Below are 27,891 nucleotides of genomic sequence, written 5' to 3'. Positions count from 1 at the left end.
GAAAGAGGGGGAGAGGAGGAAGGAAAGGGGGGCCGCACCCCTTGTCCAATTCGGACCAGAGGGGGGCTGCGCACCTCCTTCCTTTCGGCTTCTCTCCTCTATTCCCGTATGGCCCAATAAGGCCCATATACTCCCCGGCGAATTCTCGTAACTCTTCGGTACTCCGAAAAATACCCGAATCACTCGAAACCTTTCCGAACTCCGAATATAGTCGTCCAATATATCGATCTTTATGTCTCGACCATTTCGAGACTCCTCATCATGTCCCCGATCTCATCCGGGACTCCGAACTCCTTCGGTACATAAAAACTTATAAACTCATAATATAACTGTCATCGAAACCTTAAGCGTGCGGACCCTACGGGTTCGAGAACTATGTAGACATGACCTAGAACTATTCTTGGTCAATAACCAATAGCGGAACCTGGATGCTCATATTGGCTCCTACATATTCTACGAAGATCTTTATCGGTCAAACCGCATAACAACATATGTTGTTCCCTTTGTCATCGGTATGTTACTTGCCCGAGATTCGATCGTCGGTATCCAATACCTAGTTCAATCTCGTTATCGGCAAGTCTCTTTACTCGTTACATAATGCATCATCCCGCAACTAACTCATTAGTCACATTGCTTGCAAGGCTTATAGTGATGTGCATTACCGAGAGGGCCCAGAGATACCTCTCCGACAATCGGAGTGACAACTCGGGTATTTGCTTGAAATATTAACTTCAATTCCTGGAACATCTCATATGGTCCATGACGTTCAAAACGTTTTTGAAGTCCCGATTCTAAGCCATAAAGCATGGTGCACAAAACTATCAAGTATTCATCATATTGAGCTAGCCAAACGTTCATAACGTCTGCGTCTGCTCCTGCAATAGGTCTGTCACCTAGCGGTGCATTAAGGACATAATTCTTCTGTGCAGCAATGAGGATAAACCTCAGATCACGGATCCAGTCCGCATCATTGCTACTAACATCTTTCAACACAATTTTCTCTAGGAACATATCAAAATAAACATATGAAAGCAACAACGCAAGCTATTGATCTACAACATAATTTGCAAAATACTACCAGGACTAAGTTCATGATAAATTTAAGTTCAATTAATCATATTACTTAAGAACTCCCACTTAGATAGACATCCCTCTAATCTTCTAAGTGATTACATGATCCATATCAACTACACCATGTCCGATCGTCACGTGAGATGGAGTAGTTTCAACGGTGAACATCAATATGTTGATCATATCTACTATATGATTCACGCTCGACCTTTCGGTCTCTGTGTTCCGAGGCCATATCTGCATATGCTAGGCTCGTCAAGTTTAACCTGAGTATTCTGCGTGTGCAAAACTGGCTTGCACCCATTGTAGATGGACGTTGAGCTTATCACACCCGATCATCACGTGGTGTCTGGGCACGACGAACTTTGGCAATGGTGCATACTCAGGGAGAACACTTCTTGATAATTTAGTGAGAGATCATCTTAAAATGCTACTGTCAATCAAAGCAAGATAAGATGCATAAAGGATAAACATCACATGCAATCAATATAAGTGATATGATATGGCCATCATCATCTTGTGCTTGTGATCTCCATCTCCGAAGCACCGTCATGATCACCATCGTCACCGGCGCGACACCTTGATCTCCATCGTAGCATCGTTGTCGTCTCGCCAATCTTATGCTTCTACGACTATCGCTACCGCTTAGTGATAAAGTAAAGCATTACAGGGCGATTGCATTGCATACAATAAAGCGACAACCATATGGCTCCTGCCAGTTGCCGATAACTTCGCTTACAAAACATGATCATCTCATACAATAAAATATAGCATCACGTCCTGACCATATCACATCACAACATGCCCTGCAAAAACAAGTTAGACGTCCTCTACTTTGTTGTTGCAAATTTTACGTGGCTGCTATGGGCTTAGCAAGAAATGTTCTTACCTACGCATCAAAACCACAACGATAGTTTGTCAAGTTGGTGTTGTTTTAACCTTCGCAAGGACCTGGCGTAGCCACACTCGATTCAACTAAAGTGAGAGAGACAGACACCCGCCAGCCACCTTTAAGCACGAGTGCTCATAACGGTGAAACCAGTCTCGCGTAAGCGTACGCGTAATGTCGGTCCGGGCCGCTTCATCTCACAATACCGCCGAACCAAAGTATGACATGCTGGTAAGCAGTATGACTTGTATCGCCCACAACTCACTTGTGTTCTACTCGTGTATATGACATCTATGCATAAAACCTAGGCTCTGATACCACTGTTGGGGAACGTAGTAATTTCAAAAAAATTCCTACGTACACACAAGATCATGGTGATGACATAGCAACGAGAGGGGAGAGTGTTGTCCACGTACCCTCGTAGACCGTAAGAGGAAGCGTTATGACAACGCGGTTGATGTAGTCGTACGTCTTCACGATCCGACCGATCCAAGCACCGAACGTACGGCACCTCCGAGTTCAGCACGCGTTCAGCTCGATGACGATCCCCGGGCTTCGATCCAGCAAAGCTTCGGGGATGAGTTCCGTCAGCACGACGGCGTGGTGACGATGATGATGTTCTATTGGCGCAGGGCTTCGCCTAAACTCCGCGACGATATGACCGAGGTGGAATATGGTGGAGGGGGGCACCGCACACGGTTAAGGAACGATCTGTAGATCAACTTGTGTTGTCGTGCCTAGAGGTGCCCCCTTGCCCTCGTATATAAAGGAGCAAGGGGGGAGGGGGCGTCCGGCCTAGGAGGGGCGCGCCAAGGGGAGTCCTACTCCCACCGGGAGTAGGACTCCCTCCTTCCTTGTTGGAGTAGGAGAAGGGGGGAAAGAGGGGGACAGGAGGAAGGAAAGGGGGGCCGCACCCCTTGTCCAATTCGGACCAAAGGAGGGCTGCGCGGCTCCTTCCTTTCGGCTTCTCTCCTCTATTCCCGTATGGCCCAATAAGGCCCATATACTCCCCGGCGAATTCCCGTAACTCTCCGGTACTCCAAAAAATACCCGAATCACTCGGAACCTTTCTGAACTGCGAATATACTCGTCCAATATATCGATCTTTACGTCTCGACCATTTCGAGACTCCTCGTCATGTCCCCGATCTCATCCGGGACTCCGAACTCCTTCGGTACATAAAAACTCATAAACTCATAATATAACTGTCATCGAAACCTTAAGCGTGCGGACCCTACGGGTTCGAGAACTATGTAGACATGACCTAAAACTATTCTTGGTCAATAACCAATAGCGGAACCTGGATGCTCATATTGGCTCCTACATATTCTACGAAGATCTTTATCGGTCAAAACGCATAACAACATACGTTGTTCCCTTTGTCATCGGTATGTTACTTGCCCGAGATTCGATCGTCGGTATCCAATACCTAGTTCAATATCGTTATCGGCAAGTCTCTTTACTCATTACATAATGCATCATCCCGCAACTAACTCATTAGTCACATTGCTTGCAAGGCTTATAGTGATGTGCATTACCGAGAGGGCCCAGAGATACCTCTCCGACAATCGGAGTGACAAAACCTAATCTTGAAATACGCCAACCCAACATGTACCTTTGGAGACACCTGTAGTACTCCTTTATAATCACCCAGTTACGTTGTGACGTTTGGTAGCACCCAAAGTGTTCCTCCGGTAAACGGGAGTTGCATAATCTCATAGTTACAGGAACATGTATAAGTCATGAAGAAAGCAATAGCAACATACTAAACGATCAAGTGCTAGGCTAACGGAATGGGTCATGTCAATCACATCATTCTCCTAATGATGTGATCCCGTTAATCAAATGACAACTCATGTCTATGGCTAGGAAACTTAACCATCTTTGATTCAACGAGCTAGTCAAGTAGAGGCATACTAGTGACACTATGTTTGTCTATGTATTCACACATGTATTATGTTTCCGGTTAATACAATTCTAGCATGAATAATAAACATTTATCATGATATAAGGAAATAAATAATAACTTTATTATTGCCTCTAGGGCATATTTCCTTCAGACGCTGCGAGCTGAATCCGCGATCTTCGGTAGCGGAGGCGGGAGCCTCGGCGCCTTTGAACAGCACCTTCCAGACATCTTCGTACGTAGGGTCGAAGAGCCCGCTCAAAGTCTGGTACTGCGCTGGATCGAACTCCCACATGTTGAAGCCCCGTCGTTGGCACGGGAGAATCTGGTGGATGAGCATGACCTGGACCATGTTGACAAGCTTGAGCTTCTTGTCCACCAGCTTTTGGACGCAGGCTTGGAGTCCGGTTAGCTCCTCCGAATCACCCCAAGTCCGGCCGCTCTCTTTCCAGGAGGTGAGCCGTGTGGGGATGCCAGATCTGAATTCGGGGGCCACTGCCCATTCAGGGTCACGCGGCTTGGTGATGTAGAACCACCCCGATTGCCACCCCTTGATGGTTTCCACGAAAGTGCCCTCAAGCCAAGTAACGTGGGACATCCGGCCCACCATGGCGCCTCCGCACTCCGCTTGGCTGCCCTTCACAACCTTCGGCTTGACACTGAAGGTCTTGAGCCACAAGCCGAAGTGGGGCTGGATGCAGAGGAAGGCCTCACAACGACGATAAACGCCGAGATGTTGAGGATGAAATTCGGGGCCAGATCATGGAAATCCAGGCCGTAGTAGAACATGAGCCCCCGGACAAAGGGATGGAGTGGGAAGCCCAGTCCACGGAGGAAATGGGGAAGGAATACTACCCTCTCATGGGGCCTGGGGGTGGGGATGAGCTCTCCCTCGTCGGGGAGCCGGTGTGCGATGTCGCTGGACAAGTATCCGGCGCTGCGCAGCTTCTGGATCTGCCCCTCCGTGACGGAGGAGGCCATCCACTTGCCTCCCGCTCGGGACATATTTGGAGAAGGTTGAGGTGAGATGTGCGGACTTGGGCGCTGTCGCTGGAGCTCGAGTTCGCGGAGATGGATAAGCCAAGGAGGAAGAAGGCGCAGGTAAAAGGGTTGGATCTTTATCCCCTTATATGGGCGGATGGAAACATGCATCCCCACCGGCCTGATAAAACTCGCTTATCCCCCAAGCGCCGCAATCAATGGCGCGGTTGGGTTACCCACGTCCGTATTGATGGGAATCCCGGAATAAGGGGAACACGATCTCTGCTTCGACAAGATGTGCCAAGGCAACCGCTTCGCTAAACGCGCTGAGGTGGTATAATAAAAACAATTCGAGTAAAGGCTTGGTAGTGGTGTGACGTCATGCCACGAAATACATCAGCATATTGAACTTGTGTAAATATTATTCTCTCTACGGTGGTATGTGGAAATTATTTTGCAGAGCCGGACACTATCCTGGTGTTCACAATCTTCTATGAATTATTCGGAGGGAGAACCCGCCTTGCAATGCCGAAGACAACATGCGCGCCGGACTCGTCGTCATTGAAGCCTGGTTTAGGGGCTACTGAGGGAGTTCCGGACTAGGGGGTGTCCGGATAGCCGAACTATCATCATCGGCCGGACTCCAAGACTATGAAGATACAAGATTGAAGACTTCGTCCCGTGTCCGGATGGGACTTTCCTTGGTGTGGAAGGCAAGCTTGGCGATACGGATATGTAGATCTCCTACCATTGTAACCGACTGTGTAACCCTAGCCCTCTCCGGTGTCTATATAAACTGGATGGCTTTAGTCCGTAGGACGAACAACAATCATACCACAGGCTAGCTTCTAGGGTTTAGCCTCCTTGATCTCGTGGTAGATCTACTCTTGTAACACACATCATCAATATTAATCAAGCAGGACGTAGGGTTTTACCGCCATCAAGAGGGCCCGAACCTGGGTAAAACATCGTGTCCCTCGTCTCCTATTACCATCCGCCTAGACGCACAGTTCGGGACCCCCTACCCGAGATCCGCCGGTTTTGACACCGACACTCACCAAGTGGAACGATGAGCTGATCATGCAGTTTTACTCCACTGCCCACTTCTACCCAGATGGGAAGATCATCTGGATGTCAAAAGGTACTAGGTACCAATCCTCTGTGGAAGAATGGGCTCAATTGATCAATGCCCCAGAAGAAAATGAAGATGACTTGGATGTTTATGCTGAGAAGTAGAAAGACCATAACACTATGGCACACATGTACAGAGAGATCCCAGATGATGCTTTGGAGACTCATAAGTTTGGATTTGTCCACTTCTTGTTGTCTGGCTTGTCTACCATCAACTGGATCCTAAGACACACATTGCTACCCAAGTCAGGTGATCACAAGATGATCAAAGGACATGCTATCAATTTGCTACATTTGTTTGATGTGCCTCAAAAGTTTAAAGTCATGAGTCTGATTTTGGAGACAATCAAAAGGACATTAGCTGATCAGAAGAGATCTTGTGGGTATGCCCCACAAATTCAGGAGCTCATCAACTCCAAGATGGGCACATGCAAATATCTATTGGATAAGGAGCACCTGCCCATCTACCCTGAATTTGAAGAAAACAGTGTTGTCATGAGTGAGAATGAACCATCATCAGCTCAAGCACATGAGAAGAGGGAGAAGGCAAGGGCAGAGAAAGCTGCAAAGATGCCAACTGCTGAAGAGGCATCTCCAGTGTTCTTGAAGAGCAAGCAAGACCAGCTTGGATATCTAATCCAATCCACTTTGAGGATTGAGATGGGCTTGACCACCCTGACTCAAAACCAGGAGAGTTTGGAGAGGATCATTGAGCAGAAATTCTATGATCTTGATGTCAAGGTAACTGAGATCCAAACTGCAGTTGAGCAGCTTCAGGAGGAAGCAGAGGAGAAGAAGGGAAAGTCTACTAGTGCTTTTCCTATAGTTCCCAAAGGATAGAGATCTGCTGCAGTACCAGTCACAGATACTAGAGCTACAGTATCAGCACCAGCTGCTACAGCTCCAGTGCCACCTCCAGCAGCCACTCCACCAGCTCCAGCTACATCAACAGAAGCTTTTGTCCTTGGAGCCATCTCTACACCACCTCCCGAAGACCAAGCCTGAGAGTCGTTTAGCACTATGCATTTTTTGAACTTTTTGGTAACTTGTTGCCAAAGGGGGAGAAAATGTATAGATCATAGGCTTCGAGAGAGAGTGTTGCTTTTTATCTTGTTTTTGGTTGAACTTCTTGATTGTGTGCTTGTGAGATACTTGTTTACTTGTTCGATCATGTGTTTGATCATACTACCCTTAATGCTTGTTGGATGATATTATCTCTTATATCCTTATATGATCAATTCACTTGCTTGGTGATGAGTGCATGCTTTTAATTTATATCATTTTGAGCACTCCACCAAGATGTATGTGACATGGAAGAGTGACCCATGATCCTAACACATTGTGCATTTGCAGTCCAAAACAAATTTTAAATAATGCACAAATTTAGGGGGAGCTCTTGCTTATCACATACTTCTCAAAGCGATGATGTTTTTCAATCTTATTATCATTTGTCGAAGCTTTGATCTATATGTTGTCATCAATTACCAAAAAGGGGGAGATTGAAAGTGCAACTATCCCTGGGTGGTTTTGGTAATTCCTAACAACATATAGCTCATTGAGCTAATGCTATTTCAAGATAAATATTTCAGGAAAGCTCAATGTTTGGCATGGCATGGATGAGAAATGTGGACCCCTCAAAATGCTAAGGACAAAAGGATTGGCTCAAGCTCAAAGCACAAGACTCTACATTTTTCATTTTAGTGATCCAAGATCACATTGAGTCCATAGGAAAAGTCAATACTATCAAGAGGGGGTGAGGTGTTGCTTAATGAGTTTCTTACTCAAAGTGCTTAGTGATATGCTCCAAAAACCCGCAACTACTTTCTCACATCCACATATGTCCCAAACCAAAAGTCAAACTCGGCCCCACCGAAACTTTCTATCCGGCGCCACCGAGTTCAGTTGACATAGCCACTGCCAGAAACCCTAGTCTTTTCGGTCTCACCGATAGGGATCTCGATCTCACCGAGATGGGATTGTAATCTCTCTATTTCCCTTCATAACGTTTCGGTCAAACCGAGATGAGCGATCGGTCTCACCGAGATTGCAATGCAAACTCTCTGTTTCCTTTTCGTAACATTTCGGTCCAACCGAGATGAGTGAATCGGTCCCACCGAGTTTGCCTGGCCAACTCTCTGTTTGTCTATTACCAAAATTGGTCTCAGTGAGTTTGTGTGATCGGTCTCACCGAGATTACGTTATGCCCTAACTCTAACGATATCGGTCCCACCGAGTTGACATCTCGGTCCCATCGAAATGCCTAACTGTCACATTATGAACTAAATCGGTCTGACCGAGTTTCACAATTCGGTCCCACCGAGTTTGGTAAATTATGTGTAACGGTTAGATTTTGTGTGGAGGCTATATATACTAGGGATGGCAATGGGTACCCATTACCCGCGTATCCTGTGGGTAAAAACCCTATTAGGGTAAGGATATGGGACAAAAAATTACCCATGGATACTTAAATGGGAAAATATCATACCCATCGGGTAGAGAGGGTACGGGTATGGGATCGTATAACCCATGCCCACATACCCATGTACCCATCTAAAATGTTGACAGGTGAGTTTCCGTTAATATCCCAATGTATTCATTTCCCCTCCTAATTAGGCTAGGGAAAAACTCTAATGTGTATTCAAATTATCTCTATAATTAATCATGATTTGGTGAACTTAAAGTGTATGCATATATATATATATATATATATATATATGTGTGTGTGTGTGTGTGTGTGTGTGTGTGTGTGTGTGTGTGTGTGTGTTGTTATTTATGATTATGTGTTGTTGTTTAACATTTTTATATGTCACTTTATAGGCAAGTATTTTTGTTTATGAGAATATGTTGTTGTTACAATATGTTGTTGTACATTGTTGTTTAAAATGTGTTGCTATTAAAATTTATGATTATATGTTGCTTTTTACAACTATTTTCTACTCAATTGATGTGTTGTAAACGCGGGTATTTTTACCTGCAGGTACCCATATACCCTGTCAGGTGACGGGTATGGGAAAAAATTGTACCCTTGACGGGTATGGGTATGGGTGATGGGTAAACTCAGGGCGGACGGGTAAGGGTATGGGGTAGCTCCACCCGTACCCATACCCTGCGGGTGCCATCCCTAATATATACCCCTCCACCCACTCTTCATTCATGGAGAGAGCCATCAGAACATGCCTACACTTCCAACATACATTTTCTGAGAGAGAACCACCTACACTTGTGTTGAGGTCAAGATATTCCATTCCAACCACATAAATCTTGATCTCTAGCCTTCCCCAAGTTGCTTTCCTCTCAAATCATCTTTCCACCAAATCCAATCCTATGAGAGAGAGTTGAGTGTTGGGGAGACTATCATTTGAAGCACAAGAGCAAGGATTTCATCATCAACACACCATTTGTTACCTCTTGGAGAGTGGTGTCTCCTAGATTGGCTAGGTGTCACTTGGGAGCCTCCGTCAAGATTGTGGAGTTGAACCAAGGAGTTTGTAAGGGCAAGGAGATCGCCTACTTCGTGAAGATGTACCCGAGTGAGGCAAGTCCTTCGTGGGCGACGACCATGGTGGGATAGACAAGGTTGCTTCTTTGTGGACCCTTCGTGGGTGGAGCCCTCCGTGGACTCGTGCAACCGTTACCCTTCGTGGATTGAAGTCTCCATCAACGTGGATGTACGATAGCACCACCTATCGGAACCACGGATAAAAAAATCTCCGTTTCAACATTGCGTTTGCTTCCTCAAACTCCTCCCTTTACCTTCATATGCAATTGTTTTACATTCCGCTACTATACTCTTAGAATTGCATGTGTAGGTTGATTGCTTGACTTGTGCTAAGTTGCTAAAATCTGTCAAGAACTAAAATTGGGAAAAGGCTAGATTTTATTTGGTCAAGTAGTCTAATCACCCCCTCTAGACATACTTTCGATCCTACACTTCTCGGACTCCAGGGCCAGACGCCAGGGTTCCCGGCGTCTGGACCAAGACGCCAGGGACCCTGGCGTCTGGCCCCTAAACTCCGCAAAACTTCCTTTTGCGCTTTTTAAAAACCTTGTGGGCTTTCCCCTTTGGCCCAAATAAAGTGTTCTCGTACCCAAACATTACGGGAAACATCCGGAACCCCTTCCAGTGAATTCCGGAACCCTTCCGGAGACCAAACACTATTATCCCATATATCAAACTTTATCTCCTGACCATTCCAGAGTTCCTTGTCATGTCCATGATCTCATACGGGACTCCGAACAACATTCGGTTACCAACATACATAACTTATATAATATTATATCGTTAACGGACGTTTAAGCGTGCGAACCCTACGAGTTCGAGAACTACGTACACATGACCGAGACACTTCTCTGGTCAATAACCAATAACGGAACCTGGATGCCCATATTGGCTCCTACATATTCTACGAAGATCTTTATCGGTCAAACCTCATAACAACATACGTTGTTCCCTTTGTCATCGGTATGTTACTTGCCCGAAATTCGATCGTCGGTATCTCAATACCTAGTTCAATCTCGTTACCAGTAAGTCTCTTTACTCGTTCCATAATGCATCATCCCGGAACTAACTCATTAGTCACATTGCTTGCAAGGCTTATAGTGATGTGCATTACTGAGAGGGCCCAGAGATACCTCTCCGACATTCGGAGTGACAAATCCCAGTCTCGATCTATGCCAACTCAACAAACACCATCGGAGACACCTGTAGAGCACCTTTATAATCACCCAGTTACGTTGTGACGTCTGGTAGCACACAAAGTGTTCCTCCGGTATTCGGGAGTTGCATAATCTCATAGTCATAGGAACATGTATAAGTCATGAAGAAAGCAATAGCAACATACTAAACGATCAAGTGCTAAGCTAACGGAATGGGTCAAGTCAATCACATCATTCTCTAATGATGTGATCCCGTTAATCAAATAACAACTCATGTCTATGGCTAGGAAACTTAACCATCTTTGATTCAACGAGCTAGTCAAGTAGAGGCATACTAGTGACACTCTGTTTGTCTATGTATTCATACATTTACTAAGTTTCCGGTTAATACAATTCTAGCATGAATAATAAACATTTATCATGATATAAGGAAATATAAATAACAACTTTATTATTGCCTCTAGGGCATATTTCCTTCATTGGTTTCATCTACGGTGGTGGTGTGGTGGTTTTGGAGGTGATGGTGCTTCGGCCAATAGAGTTGATATTGATGCTTCGACCATTGAACATGGTGGTGTTTCCGGGAAGCAAAGTGATCATTCGCCGGTTAAGAAATTGATGAAGATGGTGCTATGGCCGGTGGTGGTAGCGACTATCTTGGCAACAACGATGTTGCTCGATTTGATCATGGCCAGTGGTGGTTTGATCATGTTTTTTTTTTCAATTATGCATCCGTATGGAAAACTTGCTACCTCTTATACCGCGCGTGATTTTAGATGTGAATTATTGCGGCATGAATATCTTTTATACGAACTCTTACTTCATTTTGCGCATTTGTATGAATTTCTAGTTAACGTCAACATTCGCTCGCGAAATTACGAGTTTGCAGAATCTAGTTTACACCAAAGCGCTTAAAATACCGAATAAAAGTTTTACGTGTGGCCTCAAATCGGATTTACAGGCAAGAATATGCGGGATCTTGCTAGAGTTGCCCTGGTTGGGTTGTTGCCGGCCGGCCTTGCTTCCATCCACGGCGCGGCGCAGCAGGGGGCGGTTGTTGTCGACAGAGTGCCGCGGTGAACCGGGAAAAGCCCTGGGAAAAAGGTGCTCCGCCAGCGTGAACTCAAAAACTTACCGCGTGGATCCCATTCCCAGCTGCTGCCGCCGCTGCCAACAGATCGGTAATGGGTGGGGAGGGAATCAAACCAGTCGCAGTCGCGGCCGCAGTCAAGCAAAGGGACACACACGAAGCTGCCTCCCTGCCGCGCCGCGCCGCGCCGTGCGAGCGAGATCTGAGGGCCGCGCGGAAGGAGAAGGGAGACCCGTCCCCGCGAGATCCCGTCGGGCGCCCTCCCCTCCTCCCCGCCGACGGGGCCGGCGCGGCGATGGTGCGGCCGGCGGGCCTCCTCGACCCGGCGACGAGGCGGCGCCCGTTCCTCGACCAGCGCCGCCCGTCCTTCCGGCGCCGCTGGCAGCAGCGCCCGCTCTGGGCGCGCCTCCTGCTCTCGCTCCTCCTCGCCCTCGCCTGCGCGCTCCTCCTCCTCGGCCTCGCCGGCTCCCCCGACCCCTCCTCCCCGCCCGCCACCGACTCCTCCTCCTCCTCCGGATCCGCCGACGCCGACGCCGATGCCGTCTCCTCCCCTCTCCTCCGCCAGGTAACAATAATCATACAACCGATTAAGCCGCACCGCATCTGCCGTTCCGCATTTCGTAAATCGTATTGCCTCGTCTGGCTCGGAACCATCAGATTCTACTGGGTGTTAAGTCATTATAACTGCTGAATTTGCTAGTTCTGTAGTGGTGCTACTTGAGCAGTACTACTCTACACGCTAACTGTTTGTTTAGAGAACATCAATCATGAATGCTGGACTAGCGTCTGAATGTCCTGAACTTTTGATGCGCAGAGATCTTACCTCGAGGTCATCACGGACACGCACAACATGACCGACGAAATGCTGAACGCTCACTCGCTTTCCCGCCAGCTCATGGACCAGATTTCCCTCGCAAAGACCTACATCACGGTCGCGAAAGAAGCCAGCAACCTGCAGTTCGTGGCGGAGCTTGGTGCGCTGGTGCGGCGGGAGCAGAGCATCCTCGCGCGTGCTGCGGCCCATGGTGGAATGGTAGTCAAGGAGGACGCGGAGAAGGCGATCAGGGACATGGCCGTGCTGTTCTATCAGGCTCAGCAGTTCCGGTACGACAGTGCGGTCACCATCTTGAAGCTGAAGGGCCAGATTCTGTCCCTGGAAGAGAAGTCGAAGGCCGAGGCAGACAAGAGCACAAAGTATGGCCAGATTGCTGCTGAGGAGCTCCCAAAGGGGCTTTATTGCCTTGGTGTGCGGTTAACCATGGAATGGTTCAAGAGTGCCGAGCTTCAGAGGAAGTTCTTGGATAGGAGCCCAGCAGTGCAGAGCAATCTGAGGGATAACAGCCTCTATCATTACTGTGTTTTCTCGGACAACATCATCGCTGTATCTGTTGTCGTCAACTCTACAACTCTGAATTCAAAGCACCCTGAAAAGATTGTTTTCCATTTGGTGACCGATGAGGTGAACTATGACCCAATGAGGGCGTGGTTTGCCCTGAATGACTACAGAGGGGCCATTGTGGAGATACAAAAGGTGGAGGACTTCACCTGGCTAAATGCTTCGTATGTTCCTGTCCTTAAACAGCTCCAGGATGCTGCTACACAGAATTTCTACTTCTCTGGAAGTGGTAATCGCGGAACACCAATCAAGTTCAGAAATCCAAAGTACTTATCAATGCTCAACCACCTGAGGTTTTACATCCCAGAGATTTACCCAGAACTGCACAAGGTGGTATTTCTTGATGATGACATTGTTGTTCAGAAGGACCTATCAGATTTGTTTACAATCAACCTCAACGGTAACGTTATGGGGGCAGTTGAGACTTGCATGGAGACGTTCCACAGATTTCATAAGTATCTCAATCATTCTCATCCTCTGATTCGTGCTCATTTTGATCCTGATGCTTGTGGCTGGGCGTTTGGTATGAATGTGCTTGATCTTGTTGAATGGAGGAACAAGAATGTCACAGGTATATATCATTATTGGCAGGAACGCAATGCTGATCATACCCTTTGGAAGCTTGGATCTTTACCACCTGGCCTTCTTGCTTTCTATGGATTGGTTGAAGCACTGGACCCAAAATGGCATGTCTTGGGGCTGGGCTACACAACTGTCGATCCTGATACTATTAAGGAAGGTGCAGTATTGCATTACAATGGAAACTTGAAGCCATGGCTGAAAATTGGGATGGAGAAGTACAAGGGCTTCTGGGACAACTATGTGGATTATTCACACCCTCTGCTTCAACGGTGCTTCATGCGCTGATTAATGTGTATCAATATTAGAACTTTTTGTGACCTTCTGATGGACATGTTTCAAATGCATAGCTTGAACAGGCATACACGAACATTCTTGTGAATTTGATAGGCTTCGTTCACAAGTTACACCCTCAGATTAAACATGGACAGTTGTTTATGCTGGCATGTGTAGTTGATAAGGTACATTGACTACAGATATGACCGGCCACACAGGTAATAGCAGAAGAGCTAAGATTGGCATTCAGTAGGCTGCTACTTGAACAGCATCGATTACATGGCTTCATAACTTGCAACCACCAATGTAATTTTTTCCATTTTGATTTTTTGGTGAGACTGGAGGAAGGGCATAATTGTAGAATTGATTTAAATTATTGAGGTGCTACAACAAGTTTTGAGATACATATTTATTGGATATTCAGACAGGTCAACCTTTTTTTGTCTGGTTATTTATACATCTTCAGAAGAAGAATTATCTTATATCATTTCTAGATTCACTGATTCAGAAGTTAATTTCTATTCATAGTTGCTCAATTTTGTTTGTACCTTTTCTGCGTGAGGCCAATAAAGCTTATTCAGAGGGTGCAGATTTGTGCCTGCTGTGAGAAAATTGTTTGCTGGTAATTTGTTTCATATATCTGTTGTACTTGTATGCTTGGCAAACATGTCTTTGGCACATGTGCTTGTAGTAATAATTGTACATAATATTCTTATGTTGTAACCTCAGAGAAATTTATCATTGAAAGAACTTGTGGAAGCTACCATGCAGCTAGGTGTTCACAGGACGTAAAGTGTAACATGGCCTTACTACTAGGTTCACTGAAGAATCAATCTTCAGTATTCAGGAAATAAATAATTATTATGCTGCCATCAGCTACAAACTGTTAACTAATTATACAAACTGTGTAGCTATATTATTTCCCATTGTTCTCTTCAGAGCTATTCAGCATATGCCAGTGATCTAGGTTTTGCCTCTTGTGATATGCTTTTGCAAATTTTCCTTTCTATACCTTCTATCATTGTATTGCAGAGATTCTTTAAATCCAAACAGTTCTTTATGGATTCGCTGTGGCATCTACCTCCCTTTGATGACTTCTCCATCAACATTGCTGGCAGCAACATCGGTCCTCTTCCTCCTTTTGGATCTAGACTTCCTCTTCCTACGCCTCTTGCTTGTTTCTTTTGATTCCCTGTTATTTGTGGACAAGCTGAGGTTTGCATCTGCAGGGCTGGCAACAGGTTCCACGACTTGCATTATCTCTTGGTTGGCTTCAGCCAAGCTGTCTTTTGAGATCTTCATCTCGCCATCAGGGTTGATTTTCTTCTCTGGTTCGCTAGCAACTTCTTTTCCATCTTCCTGCTCAAGCAGCTTACTCTCTGTGCTGTGGTCGCCTTGGGGGTCCTCCAATTGTTTTTTCCCATCTAGTTCTTCTTTGCTGATTTCTTGACTGTCTTTTGAGATCTTGATCTCACCATCAGGGCTGATTTCCTTCTCTGCTTCTCTAGCAACTTCATTGCCATCTTCCTTCTCAAGCAGCTTACTCTCTTTGCTGTGGTAGCTGACCTCGCCTTGGGGGTCCTCCAATTGTTTTTTCCCATCGAGTTCTTCTTTGCTGATTTCTTGACTGTCTTTTGAGATCTTCATCTCACCATCAGGGTTCATTTCCTTCTCTGGTTCTCTAGCAACTTCTTTGCCGTCTTCCTTCTCAAGCAGCTTACTCTCTCTGCTGTGGTAGCTGACTTCGCCTTGGGTGTCCTCCAATTGTTTTCTCCCATCTACTTCTTCTTTGCTGATTTCTTGACTGTCTGCCGATTGACGAAGTTCAGATTCCTCTGAATGCGTTCCCTTTGGAGGGGGGTCGTCTGAACTTTGATTGGCATCGTCTGTTTTCTCTTGTAAGGCATCATCTTCGAAGTTAGTTGTGAACTTTACAAACTGACCTTCTGATGAACCATCTTCTTGGTGGTTGCTCTCGGATGCGGTGGTGTTGTAGGATTGCAGTTCTTCTGCTTGATCAGGTGTGGAACCACTGGAGTTTTCTTTTTCCTCACCTATGACAGTGTCAGGAGTTACAACATCTTCGTTGTTTGTGCCCACTACAGTTCTCTCATCTTGGTGGTTGCTCTCTGATGCAGTGGTGTCGTCGGAATGCAGTTCTTCTCCTGTAGCAGGCATGGAATCACTGGAATTTATTTTTTCCTCAGGTATCACAGCATCAGGATTTACATCTTTGTTGTTTGTGCTCTCTAAAATTCTCTCGTCTTGGTGGTTGCTCTCTGATGCAGTGGTGTTATAGGAATGATCTTCTGTTGGAGCAGGTATGGTATCACCAGAGCTTGCAGAATTCTCGGGTGCCACAGTGTCAGAAGTTGCATCTTCATTGTTTGTGGCTAACACAGCATTGCCGCTGAACTTGGTCTTGATCTCTTCAAGCTCAGCTTCCTTTTGTTGCAGGAGTTCTTTTATAGAAGACATCTGGTCAGGCCCTGAAGCAGCTACAATCTCTTTCATTTGATTGATATGGCTCTCTTTCTCCACAAGAGCTGCCTCCAGTTCTTTCTGGGTGTTGGTAAGATAGGTGGTGGTTGTTTCTGAATTCATGACCTTGTTCTTCAGTTCTGTCCTCTCAATACTCAGGATAGACGTTTTAGCTTCCAGTTCATCCACTTTTCTCCTCATCTCTTTACTAATTCCCTTTTCATTCTGGCCAAATGAAATAGCAATATTTGGTTAATGAGATATCATTTACTTTGAAAAACAGGTTTGTGAACAAACCAAATAAAATATACTCCCTCCGTCCCAAAATAAGTGTCTCAACTTTGTACTAGCTCTAGTACAAATTTGTACTAAGCTCAAGACACTTATTTTAGGACGGAGGGAGTATCTATAAAGCACACTAATGGAATAGTCAGATAATTTAAGCTCTGCATGTGGTAGTGCTACAAGAATATCATTGCCATAGCTATCCTTAGGTTGTAAATCAAAAATATGTTCAGTGATATTATATGTTTATATTTTGATGTGATATTTCGATATGATATTTCCAGCCCAAGATTTCTGTGTTCGTATCGAATGGAATTCTTTTACGATATTGAATGCTATGAATGCATGATTCCATATTTGACATTATGCTCATTGTTGGACTATAGATCTTTTGTGAGTTTATTAGTGCAGTTGTGTTCTATCTGTACTTCTTTAATTGGTGCTATGAGCATTTGCACAAGCCACATGCCAAGCCTGTATGCCCTATGGGGAGGCTGGGATTACTTTTGGTACTTGTAATCTTTGACCATAATGTTGATTGAAAATCGAGGTTAGAATCTTTCAGCTACAGCCTGCATGATTGCTCATGTAAGACTCTTTGATCCACTGAAGATAAGAAGATATTCATAGCCTGCCCAGGAATATTTATTATTTGGAACTGCTAATATTGGCACCTGAGGATTTTTTGCTCGAGGTCCTAGGGCTACATTTATGTGACGTTATTCAGTGGATAAGAGGACTAAACTCAGCTTACTGGTTAGAGGCGTAGAGCACTTCAGACTTCAGGTGATAAATCACCAAAGTAGGGCAATCATAATCTACTGGCAGCAGTGCAAAGAGATGCAAGCACAGAGAAGTAGCAAAACAATTCTGATGCATGACAAACCGTATCCATACCTCAAGGCGGACTTGGAGGGACATGAGCTGCTGCTCGCGTTCCTGGAGGAGGACGGAGAGGAGGCGCCGCTCCCTCATCTTGTGCAGCACGCTGACGCTCAGCGTGGCGGCACCGACGGCCAGCAGCAGGAGCAGCAGGTAGGGGAGCCTTTTGTAGTTGTTGCTGCCCATTGTGTGGCCTCTTGATCTGTACTTACTACCTCCATCCATGTCCATTTTGTGTGCAGTGCACCCTCTCACTAGCATCCTCCCAGGATCTCCAGCCATTGCTCTGTTTATTGCGCACCGGGACGACATCTGTGGCCGCAGTGTGAAGAAACTTGGCCTTCTTTTCGGTTGCTTGTATTCTGGAAAGGAAAAGCTACTTGCTTAGGAATGCAGGATGCTTCTCTTGCCTCAAGGTGAGGCACATGCTCTTAGGGGTGTGAGGTTTGTCTCTCTCTTTGACTTTTGCTTAGCAGTAACTATGTTGCTTGCATTAGCATCTGCTCTCATGATGAAGATATCTTTGATCAGAAGTCATACGCACGGCACACGGTGTTTACGCTGAGTTTTATACTTCTATTTGCACAAATAGGTACATTCATCTCTTAAGAGAAAGCTGCGAAACTAACCATAATGACAAAAGAATAGACAAAGATACTTATCTTTGACCAGGAAAATCAAGTAATTTATGACCAGAAATCGACTCACTACAAGAATCTTCATGAGAAGTAACAACTTTTTCTCTGAAGTGTTCATGAGCAGACTCTACAAACTGATCTGGACTATTAAGTGACAAGATCTGTAATAATAAAAACATAAAAAGGAATCCTCCCAGATGAAGTGCTGTGGCGGCCATCTGTCTCTTCTTGATTGGCACACTCATACAACAGGTACATTAATTCCAAAGCATTTCTAACTAATCTGTAATGAACTGGCAAGTCGAAAGGCCGAAGCTATCCAACATGAATGATGGGCTTGAAGTTACTATGCCAATCAATCGGTGCAGCCTGTTGAATTCTTCACATCGTTGAAAAATCTTTGTTATTTGAAATCACTCGTCGGTTCAACAAAATTAATTTTATGAGAATGATGGTTCCTGCATTAAGTAAAGAATTCCCCATGAGTTAGCACTCTCAGATTTGATAGCGTCGACCGAAAGCAAATTATGAAGATTACCTGATGATTCCCGTCAATCAACAAGTACTCACTAATCAGTCGTAGTTAACGAAGAGCCTACCCATCCTAGAAATGGGAAGTATTCTGGTAACAAATAGCTACATGACCATGAGAAACTTCACCCAGGACAAGAGTCCACTGTCCAATGTGTTCCTCCCTGCATCGATACATTTCAAGGAGAAGAGCTCTCAGTTGAAGAGAGGGGAAGGCGCACTTGATGGCCCAGGCTCATGGAGCATTTAAGGTTAAACTTAAGGCAACCTGCACAGTTTCATGGCATGGAACCCTTGAAAAGTGGTTGAATTCTATAGCCCTTGGCTGACATGATCTTCACTAGAAACGGCCTCTCCAACAATTTGCGGAGCAAGAACCAAGCCTTGAAACAGTGCTCGCATAACATGGTCAGGTGCTGACCTATACTCCACCCCAAGGCCATGTCCAAATTGACGAGCTGCAACTGTGGCAACTTAACCACCACAAGGCACAATGGTACTGCCGGGGTTCTTTATCTAGCTACTGGTAATCAGATCTTCTCCCTGCCAGGTAAATGCCCAATTAGGTAAAACCTCTCTGTCATTCCTATGAATATATGATGATGACCATCATGAACATACCACCATTGGAGGCTCTGATGTCTCAACGAATTCACCATAGCGGTTGTCAACCATGACCTTGCATCTAAAAGAAGATCCAAACCATGAACAATGTCGGAAAACACGTGAGTTTACTAGGTATGCAATATACTTGCTCCAAAATTCAGAATATAATCTTGCCTTGATCAACTCGATGGCTCTACGGTAACTGCACAACCTCTGTATGAGCGTGCATCCAGTCTCCGGTCCGACGGCATGCGCATCCCAGTCAAGGCCACCATCTGATTACCAGTAGTACATCCCAGTCTCCAGTCCGACAGCATGCGAGGTACAACTGAACCCACATCAGCAACCCATCTAAAGCACCAAGTAGTGGGTGGCTGGGAAGGGGAGAAATCGACTCACCGGCTTGGCTAGCTCTGGATGTCAGACGGTTATCCAAGATGAGGCACAACTTGCACCTGCTGCCCCGTATTCGACCTGGTTGCCTGTCCTCTAGTTCTGAGATTAAGATGGTCGAAAATGTAGTCTTAGTATTCCTGACAGCAAACTTTTTACTTGACGAGATTTACAAAGGTGAAATCATGCAGCTGCTACATGCAAACTGGCATGTGCTGTTTAAAAAAATAGGTGCTGTCTAATATTAGGGTGAACAAAAGCTAACAATACTGCAAATGAAATTAACAGTTGTGACTACGAAAAAAACATGCCGTGTAATAGTTGCATGTGCAAACGAAGAAAGCATGGGAATGTACTAAATGTGTGCAATGCAAATTAAATCAAGCACTCATGTGGCTTTCATATACTCTGAATGAGGGGATGAACTGAGGAGCAGAAGTTGATTTTGCATACCCTCACCTGTAGTTATCGACTTGAAATACTTGTGGCACCCTCATGCAGTTCGTTTTACAACGCCTTGGATAGCCTACTTCTTCGGTTGCCTACTTCTGAAATGACAGCAGTAAATCACGAGATTTCAGAAACAAGCTAGGTGTCAAAAAGTGAGTGTTACTTACCTCAACAGATAAACAAGGGTTTGCTTCTTTTAATTTCTCGGCTTGCTCTTTTATCTCACGACTGTATCAGTGCATGGGAAGAGAAGGCGTACTTGATGGCCCAGGCTCTCAACCTTAAACTTAGTGCTTATCAGAGTCTGTTGTGCATTTTAGTACAAGCAACTGACCTGATAGAAAACATCATATGGATCTCTTAAGGGCACATCACACGATAGCTCACTTGTGCTTCCATCCGTGAATGCCCCGTCAGCAAAAATGATCTGACTCAAGTGAGCGGTCTAGTCAGTCTTGTATCAAAGCAAAAAGGGAAACTATGCAGATAACAGAACATAGCAAAAAAAAAAAAGTCTTTGAGACAATTTCATGTTAAACTGAAGGCCACCTTCATAATATCATGGCGTGGAGCCCTCAGAAGTGGTTGAGCTTGCAATTGGCAAATCTCCCTATGGATAGTAGTATAAGATTGTATCCTGCAATTGCATGCATAATTTCTTAGAAGAGGCAAGAACTGATAAGCAGCCTACTTTTACTGCCTTTCCAACAATTTGCTAGATTTCAGAAGCTAGCTAGGTTTTCAAAAAATGAGAGTTACGTACCTCATAAACAGATAAACAAGGGTTTGCTTCTTTAAGTTTCTCGGCTTGCTCTTTTATCTCATCACCGCAGCCACTTACGTTTAGTTTCAGCAGTGAAGCGGGGAGGTCCTCCTTGGACGGCAGTGATTCGATTCCATCACATCTCATGATCGAAAATTTCTCGAGAGAAGAAAGGCCATATAGCCGAGGGAGAGACTGCAGGTTGCACCTTAAAAATTCTAGACTTTTGAGGGAGGTGAGAAGATTAAGCGCTTGAGCTTGCTCTTCCGTGAAGGTTTCAGTCACGTTATCATAGCAGAACCCTAATGTGTGAAGGGTAGCGGCAAGGCGTCTGCAAATGGGAGCAATAAGCACTGCCAGGATGTTACCCACCCGCATTTCTTCCAGTTGGAATGAACCTGGGTGCAAATATTTGCTCATCGCCACCTCTGGGATCAGACCTGCAGCTACAGAGGTATTTTTTTCGTCCAAAGACTTGTCATGGGCTGCCAATTCCTCGAGGACGACTGGATTGAACCATTCTGCAGAGAATATGCTGGCGCCGTCGAATTCAAGTAGTTTTCTCAGGGAGTTCATCTTTTGGAGGTCTGACACTGACAATGAGACATGTGGTGATCCATCAATATCTATAGACTCTACTTTATCCATATTTTGGAAGGCCAAAGCACCATCATACCTATAAGCAGACAAACACTTTCCATCATACGTCAAACCTATGGTAAACCGGTTGTGCAGAGAAATGTCTGTTAGTGTAGAAGTATGAGGCAGAGAGGGGAACTGAGATAACTCTGGGCAATCAGCAATACGAAGTCGGCAAAGGTTGGTACAACACTGCAAGAAGGAAAACGAGGACAGAAGGGGGCAACACCAGCATTCAATGCTTTCAAGCCTTGAAAACAAAGGGCTATTGGGTCCCCCGACCCATTCCTCAAGTTCTGGCATATCCCCAATGATAACTGTCTTCAGGTGCATAAAACTTCTCTCTGTAAGACCAATAAATCCAGGCCCAAACACACGAATCCCAGCAATATTCTCCAGTTGGAGGTTGGTGAGGTGTGGTAACTGCTCAAAAGGTGGAAGAGTGCCCCAATATATACCATTCAGATGTAGAGACTCCAGCCTTTTTATGCTAATGTCACTGCACAACCAGCTAGGACCAGTGGCAAAACCATAATCTATAATGCCAAGCTTTCTAAGATTAGGGGGTGGTTGAAGACCCTCGAGAATATCACCATCTGTAATCTTTTGCCCTGCACCCCAAACTAATTCCAATTCTTTCAGATTTCTTTTATCCTTCAATTTAGCATCATTAGCTTCTTTTTTGGATGCCACGGTTTCAAGATTACATATAGCAAGCTGTCCTCCAAGCTCTGTCAATTCCCCCAGCTGGCTCAGTTCATATCCAACACTTTCTTTCTTAACATGAAATTCTCTTAGCTCCTGTAACCACTTCATCTTTCCAACCTCAGGGATACTGGAATGGAGTTCTTCCTCAGAATAAAGATGGCGTAAACTCATGAGAAGGCTAATGCTTTTAGGAAAGAAAATTATATAATAGTGCCAATCATAGAGGTCCAAGAATTTCAAAAGGTAAAATCTTGGTAATGTTCTAGGTGGATGCTTATTATATCTCTCATCACTAGGTGGTGTGAGTTTAAGGTATTGGAGGTGGATAAGATTTGAAAAGCTCTTTGGCAAATCTTTTGGAAAGCTAGGTATAAATAGAACCCGGAGACTCTTTATTCCTTCAAATGCATCTTTCAGAATAGTACATGTTTCTACATCATGTAATCCAAAAATCATCAAGCTATGCAGATTTCCAATGTCTATTACACTCTTGAGTTTACCTATTTCCTCTCCAAAACTTTTATCATATTTATCTCTTACAGTGATTGATAAGTGCCGAACAGATTGTGGCATGTCATTGGCTCTAAAACTTAAACTACTTATATTCACACACTCTTGTGATGAAACATGCCGAGATAGTTCATGCAATAAATCATGCATCACGTAGTATTCACCATTCATATCACTATCCTTTATGAGGAAACCATTGTCCACTAGTTCTTCTAAGTAATTCTTGTCATTTTGGCAATTTGAGTCTATAATACCCATTGTGATCCAGAAGTTAGTGATTTTTTCCAAATCATAAAACTTGTAATCTTCTGGGAAGAGGGCACAATAAAAAAAGCATTTCTGCAGATGGAAAGGAAGGTAGTTATAGCTGATTTGCAGAGATGGGAAAATATCATCGTCATTTTTTGCACTGTGCCATTCATTCTTTTCAAGAATTCCCATCCAGTATTGCCAACAGATGTTTTTCTTCAACAGCCGGCCAACTGTATTTGCTGCAAGTGGCGAACCCTTCAGTTTCTTTGCAATATCTCTTGCAACATTAACTAAGTCATCATCATAAAGCCTGGGTTTGTTATGAGCAAATATACATGCTTCGAACAATGCAAAGAAGTCATCAGGATCTAAACCATGCAGTTTTACTGGATCAGTTGTTTTGACCATTTGTTCTACAGATGGCAAACGGGTAGTGACAAGAACCATGCTGCCCTTGGTTTCCCCTATTGTGAGTGGGGCTAATAGGTTTTCCCAATCACGCTCGCTATTGCATGTCCACACATCATCCAACACAATTAAGAACCTCTTGGAGTCTAGTTTCTCTGCAATGGCTCTTTGAAGTTGATCTAAATTTGTTGTTTCATATGTGTTGGCATTAGTTCCAGATATGCAGCCAAGTATCTCCTTGGTGAGCCTGATCACATCAAAACTAGTTGAGACACATACCCAGACCCTGACAGGGAAGTGCCCCTTGATCCTTTCATCATTATACAGGTGCTGTGTGAAGGTTGTCTTTCCGATGCCCCCCGGGCCAACTAAAGGCAGAACAGAGAGGGTTTTATCATGGTATGTGCCACCGGTAAGTGCATTTACAGTTTGCTCAAAAATGTCATTCCTTCCATACAGTTTTCTATCTTGTGGAACTATGGAACCAGTTGGAGGCCTTTCAATGGTGGCATGTGTGCTTAATGCAATGCTACTGTGGTCTGCAGTTTTGACTTTGAGCAGGTCAGAGACAAGCAGGCATATGGAGTTCATCTCCTCTATGACAGACTTGATTTTCTTGGACATGGCTACTCTGTTGAATGACAACTTAATATCAACATCGCCATCATCATTACTAGCACCAGGCATGTCTTCACTACTGGTAGCAGCAGCAGCAGCAACAACTGCAGGAGGAGGATCATCACCTAGAGTGCGCGGAGATGAAAAGCACGGAAGGCAGTTGCCGAGGGTGTAGCGAGCAACATGGCGTCCATGGACCGAATGGCCCTTGATGCTGCCGCCCATCTCCGCAGCAGCCTCCTTGGTGCCATCGACCTCGTCCTGGATGGGTGAATCATGAAGCATTTTAGACAACGGCGCAGATCTCTGCACCAAGGTTACTACAGATCGATGCATTTTAGACTAGACTACAGTTACTACAGACCTGGATCATGAAGTAGTGGAGCTCATCGAGTACGTCCTCGGCCTCGTCGGCCTTCTTGCTCAACGTCCCCAGCAGTCCGCGCAGGCCAGGATCGTCGCCCACGTCCCTGCCCACGGATGCAGACAGCAGCCCCTGTGTGTACTGAAGCTGGTTCTTGGCGGTCAGGAAGTTGCTGCCGAGGTCGGAGCTGTCCATGTAGGCGGACACCAGCGGGTCGAACAGCTTGGTGAGCACCTTGCCGACGAGCCAGTTGGCCGCGCCGACGGCCATCTTCATCTCCATGGCAGTCGCTCAGCGGGGTGCTCCGGTGATTGAAATCGCCTTCGGTCAGTGGGAGCTTGGTGGTGGTGGTGGTGGTGGTGGTGGTGGTGGTAGAAGAGTGTTTGCAAATCTGGAAGAAGACTTGGTGGGTCGTCTTATGTCTGCAAGATCCATTGTATACAATATAAAACGGTTAAAGACACGCTGGTGCTCTACTCCAGGAGGAGGCATCCAATGAAGCGGAGTAAATTATGTGAGCCAACGCGCTTCGCTCTGAACCCAACGACTCCATGCTGCAACCACTGTTGCTTCATTGCGTACACACACATGCTCTATGCTTAAGTTATGGCAAGAAATATAGAAATAGTACACACCCTCATACGGCAGCAAATTAATACTCCCTCCGTCCCATAACATAAGAACGTTTTTCAATCTATGTTAGTTTGAAAAATGTTCTTATATTATAGGACGGAGGGAGTAGTATAGTAGGCGATTTAGTAAACAGAAAATGACTAACAGTAACATAACTTGAGCATACAGGATGTGCGGTAGAACGGGACATTAGTGTGGGTCAGGTAATTAAGGGAACCTGATAGTCAAAAGACACACACTACGTACTTGTAAAATGTAATTAAGGCTGTGTTCGGCAACCCTCCAATCCTCGGTCACGGAGCGGAGCGGGCGGAGCATCGTATTAGCCGCTCCATAAATTACAACTGGCTGCTGCTCCGGAATGGAGTTGCGGAGCCGGAGGGAGTTCGAACAGGCTCTATAAATGGCACCCATTGCGAGGAAATGTACACCTCCATCCTGACTGTGTGCAAGAACGACACGTGAAGGTGTCGGGGCGAGGCTGATGCGGTGGCAAGAGGTAAGCAGGATGACGCGTTTGCTACTTGAGCTTAGGAGGAACCCTAGCTAGGAGGGAGCAACCCACCAGACTGATGGCGAACAAAACTGATCCCAACTATTGAGTGACAAAATTTCAAGTATATATAAAAACATAAGCAAAGTGGATCCCTTGGTACACAAAGCAATCCTTGAAAATGAAGTGCTGTGACAGTCATCTATCTCTTATGCAGTTGGCAAACTCATACGACCGGTGCATGGTACGTCGATTCCAAAGCATTTCTATACCACCTGGTACGGTTTGAAGCGGTAACCTGATGAACTGCCAAGTCAATGGCAGAAGCTATCCAATGCACGATGAAGCCCGCCGAATCCTTCACAACCTTGACAAGAATTTGGTGAGCATGATGGTTCCTGCTCCTGCATTAGGTAAAAAATTCCTTCTGTGAGTTAGCACCATTGTCAGATATGACAGCATCGATAACAAGCAAACTATGAAGATTACCTGATAATTCCCACTTCAATCTACATGTACTCACTAATCAATTATAGTTAACCAAGAGTCTACCCTTTCAAGAAATGGAATGTCTTTTGGTAATAAACAGCCATATGACCACCATTGTAGAAATGGGACATCTTCTGGTAACAAATAGCTACATGACATTCAGAACTTCACCCAGGACAAGAGCCCACTGTGTCCAATGCGTTCCTCCCTGCATCAATACGTTTCAAGAGAGAAGAGCCATCAGTGCAAGGGTGGAGAAGGCGTACTTGATGGCTCAGGCTCTCTCAACCTTAGTCTTAGTGACCGTTAGAGTCTGTCGTGCATTAGCACAAATGATCAGGATGCAAGGATGTCAATTCTCATACTGACCTGACAAAAGACAGCATATGGATCTCTTAAGGGCCCATCACATGATAGCTCGCTTGTGCTTCCATCCATGAATGTCCCGTCAGCAAAGATGACCTGATTCAAGTGAACTAATCGCTCTTGCATCAAAGCAAAGATGGAAACTATGCAGAATTGAAGATAGCAAAAATATAGTTTTGGGGGAAAAATTTAATCCAGTTCGAGCAAAATAGTAAATAAATGGAATAAACTGCCCTCAAATATATTATTCAAAAAACAGCTAAAAAACAAACAGAAATTTATAGAGCAGGGTATACAAACACACCTCTGAAGCATAACCCGGAGTTTCCCCAGCGGTTGGCTTAATAAACGATACTACTGGGCAAGTCTGTTGAACAACTTCACAGAATGCTATGAGTCTCTCCCTGTTGCCAAGCTCTACTGCCTGAAAGCAAAATAGCCAATATAGTTATTTCATTGGTCTTAAAAAATGCCGTGACATGGTAGCACTGACAGGCACAGAGTCAAATGATTTAAAGAGACCGCTTGACCTTCTGTCAAGATCAAACTTTGAATTAGATGGTTTCTGCAGCCAGGCGTTCTCCACAAATAAAACGTTGGAAGAATGTCACCATTTAATCAGTCTCTTAATCTACTCTATTAATAATGTTTATTTTCTGAAATATGTTTCCCTACATTAGCTTTCTGAATATGTGACGCAGCGCAGTAGCTATGCTGATTTACCAAAAATCAATTAAAAGCTAAAGTGTTTTCAGACTGTCACATCTTGTTCGTGTGGACACTCATGTTCCTAGTGAATTATTGCGAAATATTCTGTTCATACTAATTAATGTTGAACTTAAATCAACCTGCACAATATCATGGCGTGGTGCCCTCGGAAGTGGTTGAACTCTATAGCCCTTGGCTGACATGACCTCTGCAATTAGCAAACCCCCCTGTGGAAAGTATAAGATTGTCACTTGCAATTGCATGCATAATTTTCCGAAAGAGGCAAAGAATGATAAGCAAACCACTTTTACTGCCTCTCCAACCATTTGCGGAGCAAGAAACAAGCCCTGAAACATCGCTCGCATAACATGTCCAGGTGCTGACCCAAACTCCACCCCAAGTCCGGGTGCGGATAGGCGAGCTGCAGCTGCGGCAACCAAATCTTTCTTCCCAGCAACGTAGCCACCACAAGGTGCGATGGTACCACCAGGGTTCTTTATCAAGCTGCCGGCAATCAGATCTGCTCCCTGTCATGCAAATGCCCAATTAAGTAAGACTGCTCTGTTATTCCTATGATGTTGACCATTGTGAACATACCACCATTGGAGGCTCCGATGTCTCAACGAATTCACCGTAGCAGTTGTCAACCATAACCTTGCAGTTTGGATTTTGCATCTGAAGTGAGTCCCAAAACATGAA

General features: G+C 45.0%; 4 protein-coding genes and 1 long non-coding RNA gene across 11 annotated transcripts in view; 1 reads left to right on the top strand and 4 right to left on the bottom strand.

Moving 5' to 3' along the window:
* Window positions 1-11,706: 11,706 nt before the first annotated feature.
* Window positions 11,707-14,426, top strand: LOC123047216 (probable galacturonosyltransferase 10). The gene is made up of 2 exons (XM_044470719.1): window positions 11,707-12,289; window positions 12,539-14,426. Exons 1-2 carry the CDS (start codon window positions 11,819-11,821, stop codon window positions 13,985-13,987), a joined length of 1,920 nt encoding a protein of 639 aa, XP_044326654.1. The 5' UTR covers window positions 11,707-11,818; the 3' UTR covers window positions 13,988-14,426.
* Window positions 14,427-14,690: 264 nt separating this feature from the next.
* On the bottom strand, window positions 14,691-17,942 carry LOC123047215 (otolith matrix protein OMM-64). Its single transcript, XM_044470718.1, has 2 exons — window positions 17,639-17,942; window positions 14,691-16,681 (listed from the first exon to the last, which is right to left on the bottom strand). Exons 1-2 carry the CDS (start codon window positions 17,933-17,935, stop codon window positions 15,053-15,055), a joined length of 1,926 nt encoding a protein of 641 aa, XP_044326653.1. The 5' UTR covers window positions 17,936-17,942; the 3' UTR covers window positions 14,691-15,052.
* Window positions 17,943-18,345: 403 nt separating this feature from the next.
* LOC123047220 (uncharacterized) lies at window positions 18,346-19,330 on the bottom strand. The gene is made up of 2 exons (XR_006422845.1): window positions 18,800-19,330; window positions 18,346-18,719 (listed from the first exon to the last, which is right to left on the bottom strand). It is a non-coding gene; the product is annotated as an uncharacterized lncRNA (long non-coding RNA).
* A 242-nt stretch (window positions 19,331-19,572) lies between these two features.
* On the bottom strand, window positions 19,573-26,261 carry LOC123047213 (putative disease resistance protein RGA3). Of its 7 annotated transcripts, none has more exons than XM_044470710.1 (9): window positions 26,119-26,261; window positions 25,928-26,033; window positions 24,504-24,925; window positions 21,005-24,400; window positions 20,791-20,878; window positions 20,409-20,668; window positions 20,251-20,339; window positions 19,798-19,893; window positions 19,573-19,726 (listed from the first exon to the last, which is right to left on the bottom strand). In XM_044470710.1, the coding sequence occupies exons 3-5, from the start codon at window positions 24,783-24,785 to the stop codon at window positions 20,852-20,854; spliced, it is 3,705 nt and encodes a 1,234-aa protein (XP_044326645.1). In that variant the 5' UTR covers window positions 24,786-24,925; window positions 25,928-26,033; window positions 26,119-26,261; the 3' UTR covers window positions 19,573-19,726; window positions 19,798-19,893; window positions 20,251-20,339; window positions 20,409-20,668; window positions 20,791-20,851. The 7 variants fall into 7 exon arrangements, with proteins under 7 accessions (XP_044326645.1, XP_044326648.1, XP_044326647.1 ...); XM_044470713.1 differs by having other exon boundaries at window positions 19,574-19,698; XM_044470712.1 differs by having other exon boundaries at window positions 19,576-19,726; window positions 25,905-26,033.
* Window positions 26,262-26,901: 640 nt separating this feature from the next.
* Window positions 26,902-27,891, bottom strand: part of LOC123039568 (uncharacterized protein YnbB-like) — a 2,664-nt gene continuing 1,674 nt past the window's right edge. The window contains exons 7-9 of the mRNA XM_044462680.1: window positions 27,790-27,867; window positions 27,577-27,719; window positions 26,902-26,908 (exon numbers count right to left, since the gene is read on the bottom strand). Of these exons, the coding sequence (XP_044318615.1) occupies window positions 26,902-26,908; window positions 27,577-27,719; window positions 27,790-27,867 (228 nt within the window). The remainder of the gene's footprint in view (window positions 26,909-27,576; window positions 27,720-27,789; window positions 27,868-27,891) is intronic.

The sequence above is a fragment of the Triticum aestivum genome, chromosome 2B, assembly GCF_018294505.1.
Source record: "Triticum aestivum cultivar Chinese Spring chromosome 2B, IWGSC CS RefSeq v2.1, whole genome shotgun sequence".
Classification (NCBI taxonomy): domain Eukaryota; kingdom Viridiplantae; phylum Streptophyta; class Magnoliopsida; order Poales; family Poaceae; genus Triticum; species Triticum aestivum.
The sequence above is the reverse complement of the archived record's forward strand: the minus strand, read 5'-3'. Positions and strand labels throughout refer to the sequence as shown.